The sequence below is a fragment of the Contarinia nasturtii genome, unplaced genomic scaffold (genome assembly GCF_009176525.2).
Source record: "Contarinia nasturtii isolate CC-2019 unplaced genomic scaffold, AAFC_CNas_1.1 Cnas_scaffold_187, whole genome shotgun sequence".
In the NCBI taxonomy this organism is placed as follows: domain Eukaryota; kingdom Metazoa; phylum Arthropoda; class Insecta; order Diptera; family Cecidomyiidae; genus Contarinia; species Contarinia nasturtii.
The window spans coordinates 7,806,060-7,820,059 of NW_022197544.1; the positions used below are offsets into that span (position 1 = coordinate 7,806,060).

Below are 14,000 nucleotides of genomic sequence, written 5' to 3' on the forward strand. Positions count from 1 at the left end.
TGGATATAATCATTTGATAACCGTAGACTAAAATTTTCATCGACTAGGTTTTTGTGAATGTTCTTATTCTATCCTATCGAATTCGTTGTTTATCCGACTTTTTTTTTGTTTGTTCGTTTATTTTCTAACCGATCGAAATCTATTTCGAAAGACATGCTAATCGCACTACAGATCGCTTTAATTCACTTTGTATTCAGTGCTTTATGTGTGTGTGTGTGTATGTTTCTTGTTTAAAATAATATTTCGTTATTAATTTAAACCGGCAATGTCAAGCAATCGAAGAAAATATTTCATGGAATCTGCCATTTGACTTTTTTTTAAAAACGTCTATCTAAAAAAAGGAATCCGAGCAAAAATGATATGCACCAAATTTTTGTGCATTAAATCTATGTAGATAAACCAATCTATTCGATATCACCGTAGCCGATTTAAATGATGCAGAAAACAGTACATGTTTTTCATACAAAAACAAAAAAATTAAAGAACGGGATTTGGAGAATATCACGATCTCAAGAAAAAAAACCCAAATTGCAAAAATGTTTGTTTTTGATAAATATTTGTGTTTTTCATTTCATACATACATAAAAATTTATTGTTTCCAATTCCAATTTGTTACTGAATACTTAATATTTGTGTGTATATGTGTACTTGTGTCATATTTTTTTTGTGTATTTCAAACAATTTAAATTCCTATTTTTTTCGTTTCTTTTCAAATAAATATTTTGCTAGAATTGGTTTTTGTTATTGTTTTACTCCACTTGTTTTTTTTTTTTTTAAATAGTTGTTATTATATATTCTCAATATGTTTTTTTGAGAAATTGGAACAGAGTACAGCCGTTTGGCCCAGAGACTGTTTCTCGGAGGAGCTGTACGTGAAGAAGAGCGCTCTGTGGTGCCAAAAAACAAAAAAATAATAATTAAAATTGTAGATATTTTTTTAACTTATAATATTTTGCTTCGCACTGAAGAGGAGCTGTGGCTCCTTAAAGCATTCCTCCTCATGTATGCTCTGAGAAACGGTCTCTGGTAAGGATGCATTCAGAGAGAAATAATTGAATGTTAAGAATGAGGGGCACTGCCTTTGCTTTTTCTACGGAATCGCCATATTTTCAGCCCAGCACAGCACGTTTTAGATTGTATTCCAATGAAAAATGTGTATGTGGATCACAAAATATGCACAGTTATTGCGTCAAAACGCCCTTTTGCATGCATTACGAAAACAATCATCAATTTAAATCGAAGCATTCGAAACGGTTGCGCACACATTGTGCGGCACAATATCATTTTTTTTCTTTTGGTTTACCATATCAAAGAAAAAGTTGTGAGCGCTTAATAAAATCCGAATTCGGGGGGAAAAAACCTCAATTAATACGCTTTCTGTGCGACCGCTTCGATTTTGCATTCAAGTCATTTCTCTCTGTGAAATCGATTGATAAATTATTCTTGACAATTTTTTTTTGTTTTGAGAAAAGAAATACAAATGACTGTTTAAAAATGTGAATGTCGCCGATACGCACACAGATTTTGTCTTAATTTATATGTTTGGCAGAGACAAAAATACAGACCAAAACGAAAAAGTTTAGACAAAACACATTGAAGATCCGTGTGCGTGGATGCATGTCGATCGATAATTTTTTCTCTAAATAAGCGACGTTTTAACAAAACATGGCTTTAAAAAATCATTGCAAATCGAATTCAACGTGCCAAAAATGGTCTCGATGGCTCATGTGGTTCTCGCAATTTGAGCAGAGATACTTTGAAATGAATTGGTTGTTGTCTTGGAAAGAAAAAATTATCGATGACATTAAATCGATCTAACTATATTGTTTATGTGCATGAATTTCAGTTGTTTTTCTCATTTTCATTGCTATAAATTATTTTGAATTTTTTCGAGGAAAAAATAAACAAAATGGTATGTTGTCTGTGACGATGTGGATGTTTATTAAACTCATTTGTATCGACTAATTTCTGTTGTTATTGTTATTGTGGGGGGAATTTGTGTGTGGTTGAAGTCACAAGGTGCTGTTGATGTCGCGATGATCTTTCTTTCTCGCATTTGATGGGATGTGCTAAAGCTTATTTTGTTAACATTTTGTGTTTGTAATTACTTGCTTTTCTCTTGATGTATGAGTTGTTTTTCTCGTGTATGCTCATGTTGTGTATTTTGAGATATAATTTCTTTTTTTAAATTGGAAGTTGTGTGTTGTTTCAAAAAGACTAAAAGCGACAAAAATCATATCGAAATTTGAATGATTTTTTACACCTTTTGCATATATATATATATATATATATTTTTTTTTTTGTTATGTCAAAAGAAAAGCGTTTTTGATTTTTTTATTATTTTTTTTTCTTTGTTTTAGTTTTTCAATTTTGCTAATTATTGACGCAATTTTCAGTTTGTGTGTTTGCATGCGCCCCCCATTCATCCTAGATGACTTCATTAGCGTATTACGAAAGATATCGGTATTGATTTATATGATTATGTTTATAAATTGTTGTTGATGTGGTTTTGTTGTTGTTGTTGGATTTGAAAAGTTGGTTTTTGCAGTAAAGCGTTCACAATTTAGTAGCCCTCCAAATCGAAGTCCTCGTTATCAATGTCATCCAGCTGCATACTTTGGAAATCTACCTTATAGCGTAAGCATCCTGAAATACACGAGAAAAACGAATGAAATTAGTTATTTAACTAAAGGCATGGTTTCGGAATGAAAAAAAAAAACACAACTAAATGAAATTTGTCGAAACAACTACTGGCAAAATAAGTTAAACAAAGACCACTAGAACATTAGAACTGTGACAAATGAATGGAAAACTTTTCATCGAACAGTTCCATTGAGAATTGAAGTGCACTCGATGAAAAGATTTTCTATTCATCAATTTGTCGTATTGTTACAATAAAATGTTCAATTTTCAAACAACGTGAACATACTACAATAAAAGAAATAATATCAATCGAACAACAAAAGAATTTATATTAAGAAATATTTTTTTTTGTCATTTCGCCAATTCTGGCATTATGCGCCAATATTTATATACATATGGGTCAAAACCAAAGAATTAACATGCCAACTATACTCCATCATATATGATGAAAAACACTAACTCAACTACGAATTCAACAAAAAAAATATGTATAATTGTATACGTTTCAAATGAAACTTCAATGGCAAAACGAAAAGACAACAAGAAAATGGGTCATTTGTTGAAAATACCTTAAACATATGATGGTAAGAGTTAGGCTTGTCTGTGTTAGGGGTTATTTTAAGCTTTTACGAAAATGTGCTGGAATGTCGTGATAAGTAAATGTCCCTGGAGTTTGCTTTTAATTTAATTTTTTTTGCTCTTTTTCAGTTACTGTTCCGATCGATTTAAAATGTTTTTTTTTTATTTAAAATACTAAGCATTTAAAATGAACGGTTTTTTAAATTTGTTGAAAATTAGAATTTTTTTATATGATTCTTTTGTTTATTTGATTTCCAATTGCAATGTCGTTTGTTTACTCCAAATAACTAAATCGTTTTATGTGATGCTCAACGCTTGAAATGAAACGCGCACGAAAATAAAATTGATAAATGCCGGTTCTAGTTGAGTCTTTCGAGATTGATTTTTTCTTGGATTTTTACCGTTGCGAAAGTTTACCATGTTGGTTTTAATCTAGGTTTTAATATATTTACAAAATCGGTCGAATTTTTGTGTTCTTTAGTTTCTGTGTATTATTTCAATTATTTAAATTGTTTTTGTGTGTGTGTGTGTCAATGTGTCAGGGTCATATAATTTCAAATGATTCGCTATAGTATTTACTGCGGGCGCACACATTTACAAACATTTAATCAATCATGACACAATTAGCTGATGAACTTAATATTCTCTATTTACTGTTAGTTTTTAGAGGTTTTTCTTATTCGACTCCTTCCTTCTGTTGAACATTTATACGGATAACAGCATCTAGACTTTTCTTTTTTATTTTGTTAAATTAATGTCAATTGTGATTATGATAAATTCATTTATGCTTTGTTTCAAAATTAGTAATAATTTGTAAAATTTGTCGTTTTCTATTCTTAAAGATGTTTTTTTTGTCTGTTATGGGAGATTCGTTTTTGTTCAATCCACGAATAAAAGAGCAACAAATCCGATCAGTTGATGAGTATTTTAAAGGGTTTTTTTTTTGTTTAGTTTCAGTTTTAGATTGGTCTATTTGGTTTTGTTAATGAATTTTTATTTAGTAGTCGTCTAAATCAACGTCGTCCAGTAACTCGTCAGCTTGTAGCGACTGAAAGTCAACTTTGTAGCGAAGAATTCCTAAATTTATATGTTTTTTTTTTATTTAGCACGAGATTTAAATGTTAAAAGAGATTATTTTTTTTTGGTGGGCGAGCATTTAAACATAAACAGATGAAAGGTGATTTAACCATGGGGTATTAGTTTGTAGAGAGCCGTAACCATCAGTTGAGAACGAGTGAGAGCATGAGATATACGAAAAATAATTTGATTAGTAAGAAAATGTTGGGTATATGCAATTTTTGTTTATTTCTTTGTTCATCTCAATCGATTTTAATTGAGATTAATGAACAGTCATGGCGAGTATACGATTTGATAAAATGAAAAGAAAAAAATGAAAAATGTCCATTGTAATACGAACCTCCGATTCCACCAAATCCTCGCACAAATTGACTTCCCTCTTGGGATTTGTCGGTAATGATTTCCAAGGTAGCACCAAAGCTTTTGTAATTGTTTGCCAACCATTCCAAAAGCGGTTGTGATTCAACTAATTCCATTTCGACGCCACTCTAAGGTTATCAAAGAGAAGAAGAATAAACATATCAAATTGTTTCTCTATTGGTTTGTGTGATCATCGATTGTAAACCGTACCTCTTTGTCGGTGAAATGACTCTTGTCTTTTTCTTGTTCCGGTGTCAGATGCAAAACTGTTGTTGTTGTCGAGTTTGCGTGATTTTTCAATACGTAACGTTGAATGTCTAAGTTTTCCCAGCAAATCAATGTTTCCACTGAACCCAATTCTAATGCTCGCAACGTATCCTCAACACCAAAACAGTATTTTCCAGTATCCTAAACCGGAGAGAACAAAACCGTTATTGATTGAAATCGCATAAGAAAAGAAAATTAATCAAAATGAATGAAACAAACCTGCGAAATTTCATCGAAGTAACGGCCAATCAATTTCTTTTCTTGAATAAATTTAACATTTTGCAATGATTCAGCTGCTAATTCAATAGCCTGATTAAAACCGTTTTCACCGCCATACGAAACATCGACCAATTTGATAATTTTCGATTGCAATCTCTGTTATCAATGTAAAATATATGTTTTCGTTTAAAATTTGTATTTTATTGGCATGATTTATTATGATTTTTTTTTTTACTTACAGGATCAAACATGTCGGATTGACTCAGTTCAGTTTTAAAATCAGCACTACCGGCCAATATAAGACCAGCAATATTCGGTTTATCATTTGTAATAAACAATTGTGTTGCAACTTCGGCCACTTTACGTACGTAATTATGCCGTTTTTCCATACGTAAACGTGCAAAACGTAACGCCGATTGACCACCACGACCGTGTTTTTTCGGTAAATCAACTGTAAACTTGTGCAATACTTCGCGTGTATTCCCTTGCAGTGTACCAAATAGTGCGCCATTACCATCCATCACAATAAAACCGAATTTATTGTCATCAGCCAGTAATGCGGTGAGTGCTTCCGTGTGAAATTTATTATCGCATAGATATAACGAGGTATTAATTGGTTTGAATGGTTCGAAATCAATGTTGACTTTTTTCTCTTTGCCTTCTTCGGTTACAATTGTCCCGCAATAAATAACTAGACCATTCGGAGGCACTTTGGTGTATAGTTTTAGTCGATGTTGTACCGATGTTATGGCACCAAGCACAGATAAACGATTTACACGTGACTTTATGTTCGACGCAGTTCCAAATTCATCGGCCAACATTTTGCTAACACGTGAAATTTGATCCTTCGGTGGAATGATGAGCGATATCATACTGGTGCCATTTCTATGGAATAAAAAATAAAAATATGAAATAATGTTTCATAAAATGTGTCTGTTTTTCACTTTTGTGACATATTTTCATATGCATGAGACGCATGCAATAAATTCGGTGAAATTTTGAGGTTATGTCCGTTGTTGATTGTTCGCCAACATAATCGAATGCGCATTCATGTGATTTTTTTTTATCGTTGGTTTTGCAAGATTATCCGTTTGTGTATTCATTTGTATAAAATACGACAAACATTTTTTTTCACTAGGATGTAATTCGATTGAATTATTGAATGACTTATTGAAGGACAACCTTGATTCGCGGTCTAATTTTACTGCATTGTGAATGAAACCGACGAGAAAAAAAAGGAAACGAATAAGCAGCAAATATGGCACAGTATGAAAAACGGACGCCAGCTCTGTGTGTGTGTGTGTGTGTGTGTGTCTGTCTCGAAATGACATTTTCAATTTTCTCAACAACATACGAATAATTTCTGTAATGCGCAAATTTTAACGGTTGGCAATCAAAACCACATACTAATTCATTCCATTCAATTTGAAAATGGGCTCATTGTGACAATAAAATTTGCTGCATTCACAAATTTTATATATGTTACATTCAAACAATTCTTCGCCAAACTTACCCTCGAGCCATTTCTAAACTTTTAATAAGTTTTTTGATTTTCCAGATCTCGACATTTCTATCAGCTGATGTTTCTTCGCCCGACATTTTGATGTGGTTACTTGATTATACGATTTAAATTTCAAAATGTAACTAAAATAAAATAAAAAACAAAATTGCTTTCGCTTTTTCTTTCTATTGTATCTGCACAAATCACTGCTGTTGTTCGTGTATATTTCGCCACGAGAATCTTGTCCTGTTTTCGGTTTTTTAAATTCTTCTGAGTTGTTCACTTCTTATATGGTTGTTTGTTTCACCACCGAACGAAAAAAAAAAATCTCGCCGTTTCTGCTTGATTGCAGTTCAGCGCGCTCCGCTTCGTTCACTTATCGTTCAAATGTAAAAGGGCTCTCTGTATTGAAAAAAGAGAATAAAATGAGTCTTAGTCAGTTATGTTATGATATATATATACGTAATATGATGAAATTCGGTGAATGCATCTCATTATTATTGGCAGTGATGCGATGAGCAAACAACCAACTATACAACGTGCGATAGATTGCCGACCGATTGACTAACTGAATGTATGATGCAGAAATTGTAATGATGCAAACGAAAAATGTAATCCCAAATGGTACAAAACGAAAATAACAGATATTGTTTATTGTTTTTGCATCGAATTGGAATCGATGACGACATCTGTTGTTTGGTCACATTATTGCATGTATCACCAAGCAGTTGCAATCAACTTCCATCGAACATTTTACAAGTAAACAGATGTACACGATCATATCATTCATAAAATACCAACCGAAAGTGAAATAATGTGCATTCTTATATATACAGACATAAATTTCAAAGAAGAAAATTTGTGCGTGTGTGGAGAAGAGAGCCGCATGTAAGCGAGTAATGCATGCGTAGTAGCATAAAGATGTTGGCGTTTATGGACACAATCTATGTGCGCTTTTAATTGATAAATGTCACAGTTTTGATACAAAGTTGCCAAATCGAATCAGACGATTATAAATTTAATTTGTTCGTATCGCTTTTTGCCGTCAGTATGCATTCCAATTTCGAGAGAGTGATGAATCATTTACCGATCTTTCATGTTTTAATGAAATTTCGATGAAAATTATCGATGTTTCATGAATATATATATAAAAAAAACGCCAAAAAGATTTGATAAAACGTTTCAAAATAAGGTCGAAAAAACGTGTTCGTATTTCTGTATATAAAATATTCCGCATCTATGCGTCAATATACGTGAAGGGAATGAAGAAAATTAAAAAAAAAAAACAATGAAACCGATTTTTTCCAACCAAATCCAGTTTGATTCGAAAATTTCGCAGACATTACACTCTCTTTTGTTAGCACATTCTCGGATCGACGTCTTTCAAGTATTTTTCTCGCTCTCAAATTGCGAACGTACTATGTATTTTTCACTCTGTCACTCTACCGTTCGATCAAATGCTTTTGTCTCTATATTTCACTATAGTTCACGCGTGGCGTTACGGTAATGATAATCTAAGTTTCTCTCTCGCGCGCGGCTACACATGTGTGTGCTAAATACATGAAATTGTTACTCGCTTTTCGATATATTTGCCGTCTATTTTACTGTTTGTTCGGCAAGAGAGGGAGAGATAGAGAGAGAAACGAGAGACAGACAATTCGAATCTATGTTAATCGAAAGGTGATTTCTTTGCCTGATCGCCACACCACACATTTTACAAGTACAGTTTTGTACTCGATTCTTTTAAAAAATATGTCTGTACACACACTCACACAACGCCAAAAAGGTTTAGTTCGATTTCATTTGAAATAAAAAGAATAAAAAAATGTGCGAATAAAAACGGTCATCATGGTGTTGCCAACACTTCAATGAAAACAGAAAGTCTTCGAAGACTATAACTGAAAACGTCACACGAACACAAGACACATTGTCATAACTGATGACGAATTAATCCAATGCATTTTCTCATTAATCGTTCATTTATCAACACACGCACCTATATATATAACCAATTGCACCAATGGAATGTCATATCGAACAGCTCTATATTCGTTTACTTCACTTCGTTGACAACATTTCAGTATCAAATGATACAAATCACACTCTCAAATTACACAGCACTCAATGAAATTCTTACATTCCACGGCCGAAAAAAAACATTGAAGGCGGACAAAATGAACAACAACTAACAAACAATATTATTAAAATGTTGCAAATCCACCAGAATGAAAACGCCGAACGAATGAATGAAAAAATATAAAACGGCAATTTTTTTGTTGGAAATGGCACACACGGACCACGGATGGAACTGTTCGATTTGTTGAATACAAAGAAGAAACTGTCGTGTCTAAATTATTTATCAATTATATATCGCACCACAGGAGAGAGAGGAAAAAAAACGTAACGAACAGGGAAAATATGTGTTTGATGAACAGTGGAAAAGTCCGTATTTTGCCTCGTTTTTTCTGTATTTTTCCTCCGATCTGTTGCTAGTTCCACCAGTATCAGTGCCGTTTCGTTTTTTTTTTTTAATTCTCTTACTTTTTGTGTGTATAAAATAAAATGAAATAAAATATACGAAACGGTGATATCGCACACTATGGTTTGTGACTGCGTGTCCACCTTTAGTGACGACGTTTTTACACACTTATTAGGAAGATATTCTCTGTTTTGTGTAGTTTACTCTGACAAAAAAAGCACTCACTCACTGTAGCCACACACATAAGGGGGATAATTCACATGCATTCAATTTTGATTACATGTACTGTGTGTCTTTCTCTTATTCGATTCGTTTGTGTGTTGAAATCGCACACGATATATATATATATATATATATACTTTTGAGACATCCAATGTTTCTTCAACACAAAAAAAATCGTGTGTCCGTTGTGTTGGTATCTCTTTTGTGCGCTTGTTTGATGTCTTCGTTTTACTTTAGACACATTCAGTTGTGTTGTTTTTTTCTCCGTTTTATTCTTCGTTTTTCGTTGCAATGTGTCTCTTTGTGCTTTCACTCTGTCTTCTTCTTTTTGGATTTTCCGCGTTTTTTTTCTTCTCTCTACTCTCTTCACATGTATGTGTGTTTGTCGTCAGTGTTCACTTGTGCGCCAATGTGCGATGTTCGCCACTCTCGCTCAAATATTCGCGGTAATGGTCTACACATCATACATAATTTTCTCTGTTCTATATGGCAGTGGCACAATTCTTTCTTCCCTTTTTTCATGTATTCCCTTCACTTATACAGTTACACGATGCGTAAATGTTGGCTCTCTATCGCGTTTTTTCTCTAACTCTTCTTATTTCTGCGTGTGCGTATATGTGTGTATGTATGTGTGAGAGAGTGTGAGTGTATGTGTATCAATGTTTTTGCATGCTCTTACCATTCACTGAGAAATAGAGACAAATTTCGATTATAAGCGTAATCAATCCGTACTCTTTACACCGTTGCTCTGTTGTGTTGTCCCTTTCTTTGTCACACCGATTTGTTTGCCGTTCACGCTTGAACCCCACACATACACATACATGTACGGAGACCAACGAAAAATTCCACAAACCACCACACCAATATATAAAAAAAAATATATACTAATTCACGACAAACTTGTATTTCACGCCAATTCTTTGTAATTGCAATCCACTGCAAATCGTTTAAAAAATGGTGGAAAAAAATGTGCACATGAATTGAATATTGGGAGTAAAAAATCACAAATTCACCTTACAACAATTCGTTTTCGAATTTCTTTTCTTTTTTTGGTTCTTCTCTTCTTTCTACACTTAATACATGAGGAGATTTTTCAAACACAATGTTCATTCATGTGCCCATGTGTGCCGAATGAAAGATTTTTCCACTGTTTGATTGACGATTAATACATACACACACCCGTATCCACGATACATGTATATGTATCGGAACGAGACAAAGTCATGCCGAGAATCTCTTTCTCTTCATCGTCGTGGAGACGTGTATGCAGAGTGTTGCCATCGTTTCATTGTGTAGACAGAGACCTCGGGTGTGTGCCGAATGATGACGAATAAATTTTGCACACACAATTCCATGAAGGCCTTAGCAGCCGCATTGAATACATCACTACGTTTTTTTTCGTGTATGTGTAACATAAAAAAAAATGAAACGTTTTACGTCAAATCGCGATTTAATTCGGCGAAATATTACCATCTGAGGTTCAGCTGTTTGACAATTTGCAGCGAATTCAAATATTTGATTAATTTTTCATATTTGATTTTCTTTCAGTCAGTAAATTGTGACCGTGTGCTAGAACTTCACATTTTCCAACAGATTTTTTTTTTTTTTTTTTTTTCATTTTTTTTCTTTTGAACTGAAAATCTGAAATGTATCGTCTATTGAACGGTTGAACGTTCAAATTTTGCGCCATTTTTGTTTACATTGGTGGTGGTCGTCAATCCAACGTTTGACATTTGTTCACTGTCAGTTCTTACAGGCGAACATACTAAAATACACTCGTCAATGAATTTAGTGTATCAAATTTTGTGAGATTTTTTTTTAAATTGCTGTTAAAACCGTCGATTTGAAAAATCGAATTGCCAAAAAACGATGATTTTGAATTTTCAGTGGAAATAAAATAACAATTTTATGAATGCTTAAGAATTGGTCACATTTTAAATAGAGAATCGGTGACAAAAGCTGCATACATTTCTACGGCGTACCACATAACCTCAAACAAAATTCCAATCAAAACATCACACAAACGTTTAAATTTTATTTTCGATTCAGAAACTAAAAAAAGCAGTAAATTTTCGTGTTTTGTTTGGAAATAGTTGAAAATTTAATTAAAATGTCGCATTTGACGCAACGTGATATTGAATCGTTGCGACCTGAATTGGAACGAATCGTTGCCGAAAAAGTGTCCGATAATCATTCTGATGTTGTGTCAACGCTGGAAAAATGTTTATACAGTGGTTACGATCGAAAGCGAGCTACCGAAAAACTAAGTCATTGGATTGATAGCAAGAAAGCAAGTCGAATCTATGATAAATTGGAGGATTTAATTGAACGACGAAAAACCGTATCGAAATTAAATAAACGCGGTAATGATGATAACGATGAAAAAGTTATCAAAAAAATTCGGACCGGCTACGAAGAGAATGAGGTGTCCGTACCAAAACCAACGGTTGCACCGCCAATTGTGGTACCGCCACCGTCATGGCAAACCGAATCAAAAAGCCTAACATCACAACAAATCAACATGATGATGGCCAATGCACAACGTGAAATTGAAGAGCGTAAAAAGGCGTTGAGTACATTGAAATCAAAAGATCCGGCAAATCAAGAGGATGTGGAACGCGCCAAAAAGATTGCCATGCTACAGGCACAAATCAAAGCGAAATTATCGGGCATCGGAATGAGTGCGATAATACCGCAAGTGCAAGAGAAACCGAAACCATTGATTCTTGATGAACAAGGGAGAACGGTTGACAATAGCGGACGAGCAATTAGCATACCAACATTGGCACCAACGCTTAAGGCAAACATTCGAGCCAAGAAAAAGGAAACATTTAGCAAAGCGGCAACGGCAAATGACCGGCAACAAGAGGATCAATCGCAAACATTCTTTGACGATCGAATCACGGCAAAGCCAGCCATACGATCAAAGCGTTCATTACGCTTTCATGAACCTGGTAAATTCTAGGAGCAATTCAATTAATAATTGTTATTGATTCTTTTTCGATTATAATTCTATTCTTTTCTTTTGTGATTCTCCCCTTAGGTAAATTTCAACAGATGGCCGAAAAATTACGCATGAAAACACAATTGGAGAAATTACAAAATGAAATATCGCAAATTGCACGCAAGACTGGAATTAGTTCGGCCACAAAATTAGCATTGATTGCACCAAAACAAGATTCACATGCCGAAGATGTGCCACAGATGGAATGGTGGGACTCAGTCATATTGGCCAACGATCTTAAGACCATGCACGGTGATAATATTGCTATTAGAGAGTTATCCATAACCAATTTAATTGAACATCCAACACAAATGAAACCGCCGAGTAAGTATATGAAATTGAATTTTCAAAAAATAAAAACGTTTCTAATACAATGTTGTTGTTTTTTTGGACATTTCAGATGAACCAATTAAGCCAGTCTATTTGCCGGTATTTCTAACAAAAGCAGAGCAGAAAAAATTACGACGGCAAAATCGACGGGAAGCATGGAAAGAGGAACAAGAAAAGATTCGATTGGGTTTGATACCACCGCCGGAACCAAAATTACGTATAGCCAATTTAATGCGTGCTTTGGGCAATGAAGCCGTTCAAGATCCGACCAAAATTGAATCGCATGTGCGCGAACAAATGGCAAAACGACAAAAAGCCCATGAAGATGCAAACAATGCGAGAAAATTGACAGCCGAACAGAAACGTGAAAAGAAAATCCGTAAAGTAAAGGAGGATGTATCGTGCGGAGTATCAGTGTCTGTGTATCGAATTCGTGAGCTGAACACATTCCACAGTAAAAAATACAAAGTCGAACAAAATGCAAAGCAATTATTGATGACCGGTGTTACGGTGCTGTTTCGTGATTGTTGCGTTGTTGTTGTTGAAGGTGGACCAAAGCAACAGAAGAAGTATCGACGTCTTATGTTGAATCGCATCAAATGGGATGAGGATATGGTAAACAATGCTGATGGAAATGAAGTGCCAAATTCATGCGTTCTTGTTTGGGAAGGAACGAGCGCACGACGTCATTTTGGTGAAATGAAATTCAAACTATTTCCAATGGAAAAAATGGCACGCGAATTCTTTCAAAGGCATCAAGTTGAACAGTATTGGGATCTCGCCTATTCTGGAGCTGTACTCGAAGCATTGTAAACAGCATTGATATATTTTTTTTTTGAAAAAAGAACTTTTTGAACATTTATAAGAGAAAGAAGAAATAAAAAAAGAAGAAAAGAAAATTTAAAAAATGTCAGCAACAAATTTAAGAGATAAACCGTTATTTGTAATCGTATTTATACATTTTTGTTTGGCAATAAAATAAAAATTATGAAATTTTTGAAAAGAGATCTTATCGTTTAAATGAACCGGCGTACGTTGTACTGTCAAATGCATACACATGACAGAAACTCAATTGAAAAGCGACACACTCGAACGTACCCCAAACTAATTACGACATTCTCATAAGGTGTGCCTTAAAGTAAATCACGTTATTTCGGTTTAGTTTTTTTTATTATATTTTTCTCGGTTTTTTTTTACAAAAATAATTCACCATGGCAAATAATCCTCCAGCTCGTGATAGCGAAAACAATGTTGTTCCACTGGGGCTACAGCTTCCGCAGCAAAATGGTATGTCAACACACATATGATTATCTATATAT

The 14,000-nt window shown here is 34.0% G+C and overlaps 2 protein-coding genes across 10 annotated transcripts; one reads left to right on the forward strand and one right to left on the reverse strand.

The window, feature by feature from the left end:
• Nucleotides 1–1,913: 1,913 nt before the first annotated feature.
• On the reverse strand, nt 1,914–10,487 carry LOC116352485 (eukaryotic peptide chain release factor subunit 1). Of its 9 annotated transcripts, XR_004202295.1 has the most exons (9): nt 10,361–10,482; nt 10,027–10,283; nt 6,659–7,048; nt 5,385–6,030; nt 5,146–5,301; nt 4,870–5,067; nt 4,640–4,787; nt 3,213–4,299; nt 1,914–2,646 (listed from the first exon to the last, which is right to left on the reverse strand). XR_004202295.1 is itself a non-coding variant. In XM_031785125.1 (8 exons), exons 3-8 carry the CDS (start codon nt 6,742–6,744, stop codon nt 2,564–2,566), a joined length of 1,317 nt encoding a protein of 438 aa, XP_031640985.1. In that variant the 5' UTR covers nt 6,745–7,048; nt 10,027–10,283; nt 10,361–10,479; the 3' UTR covers nt 1,914–2,563. The 9 variants fall into 9 exon arrangements, 8 of the variants coding, with proteins under 8 accessions (XP_031640985.1, XP_031640986.1, XP_031640992.1 ...); XM_031785125.1 differs by lacking the exon at nt 3,213–4,299 and having other exon boundaries at nt 10,361–10,479; XM_031785126.1 differs by lacking the exons at nt 3,213–4,299; nt 10,027–10,283 and having other exon boundaries at nt 10,361–10,487.
• A 612-nt stretch (nt 10,488–11,099) lies between these two features.
• LOC116336585 (U4/U6 small nuclear ribonucleoprotein Prp3) lies at nt 11,100–13,685 on the forward strand. Its single transcript, XM_031760513.1, has 3 exons — nt 11,100–12,301; nt 12,391–12,675; nt 12,752–13,685. The coding sequence occupies exons 1-3, from the start codon at nt 11,458–11,460 to the stop codon at nt 13,492–13,494; spliced, it is 1,872 nt and encodes a 623-aa protein (XP_031616373.1). The 5' UTR covers nt 11,100–11,457; the 3' UTR covers nt 13,495–13,685.
• The last annotated feature ends 315 nt before the right edge of the window (nt 13,686–14,000 follow it).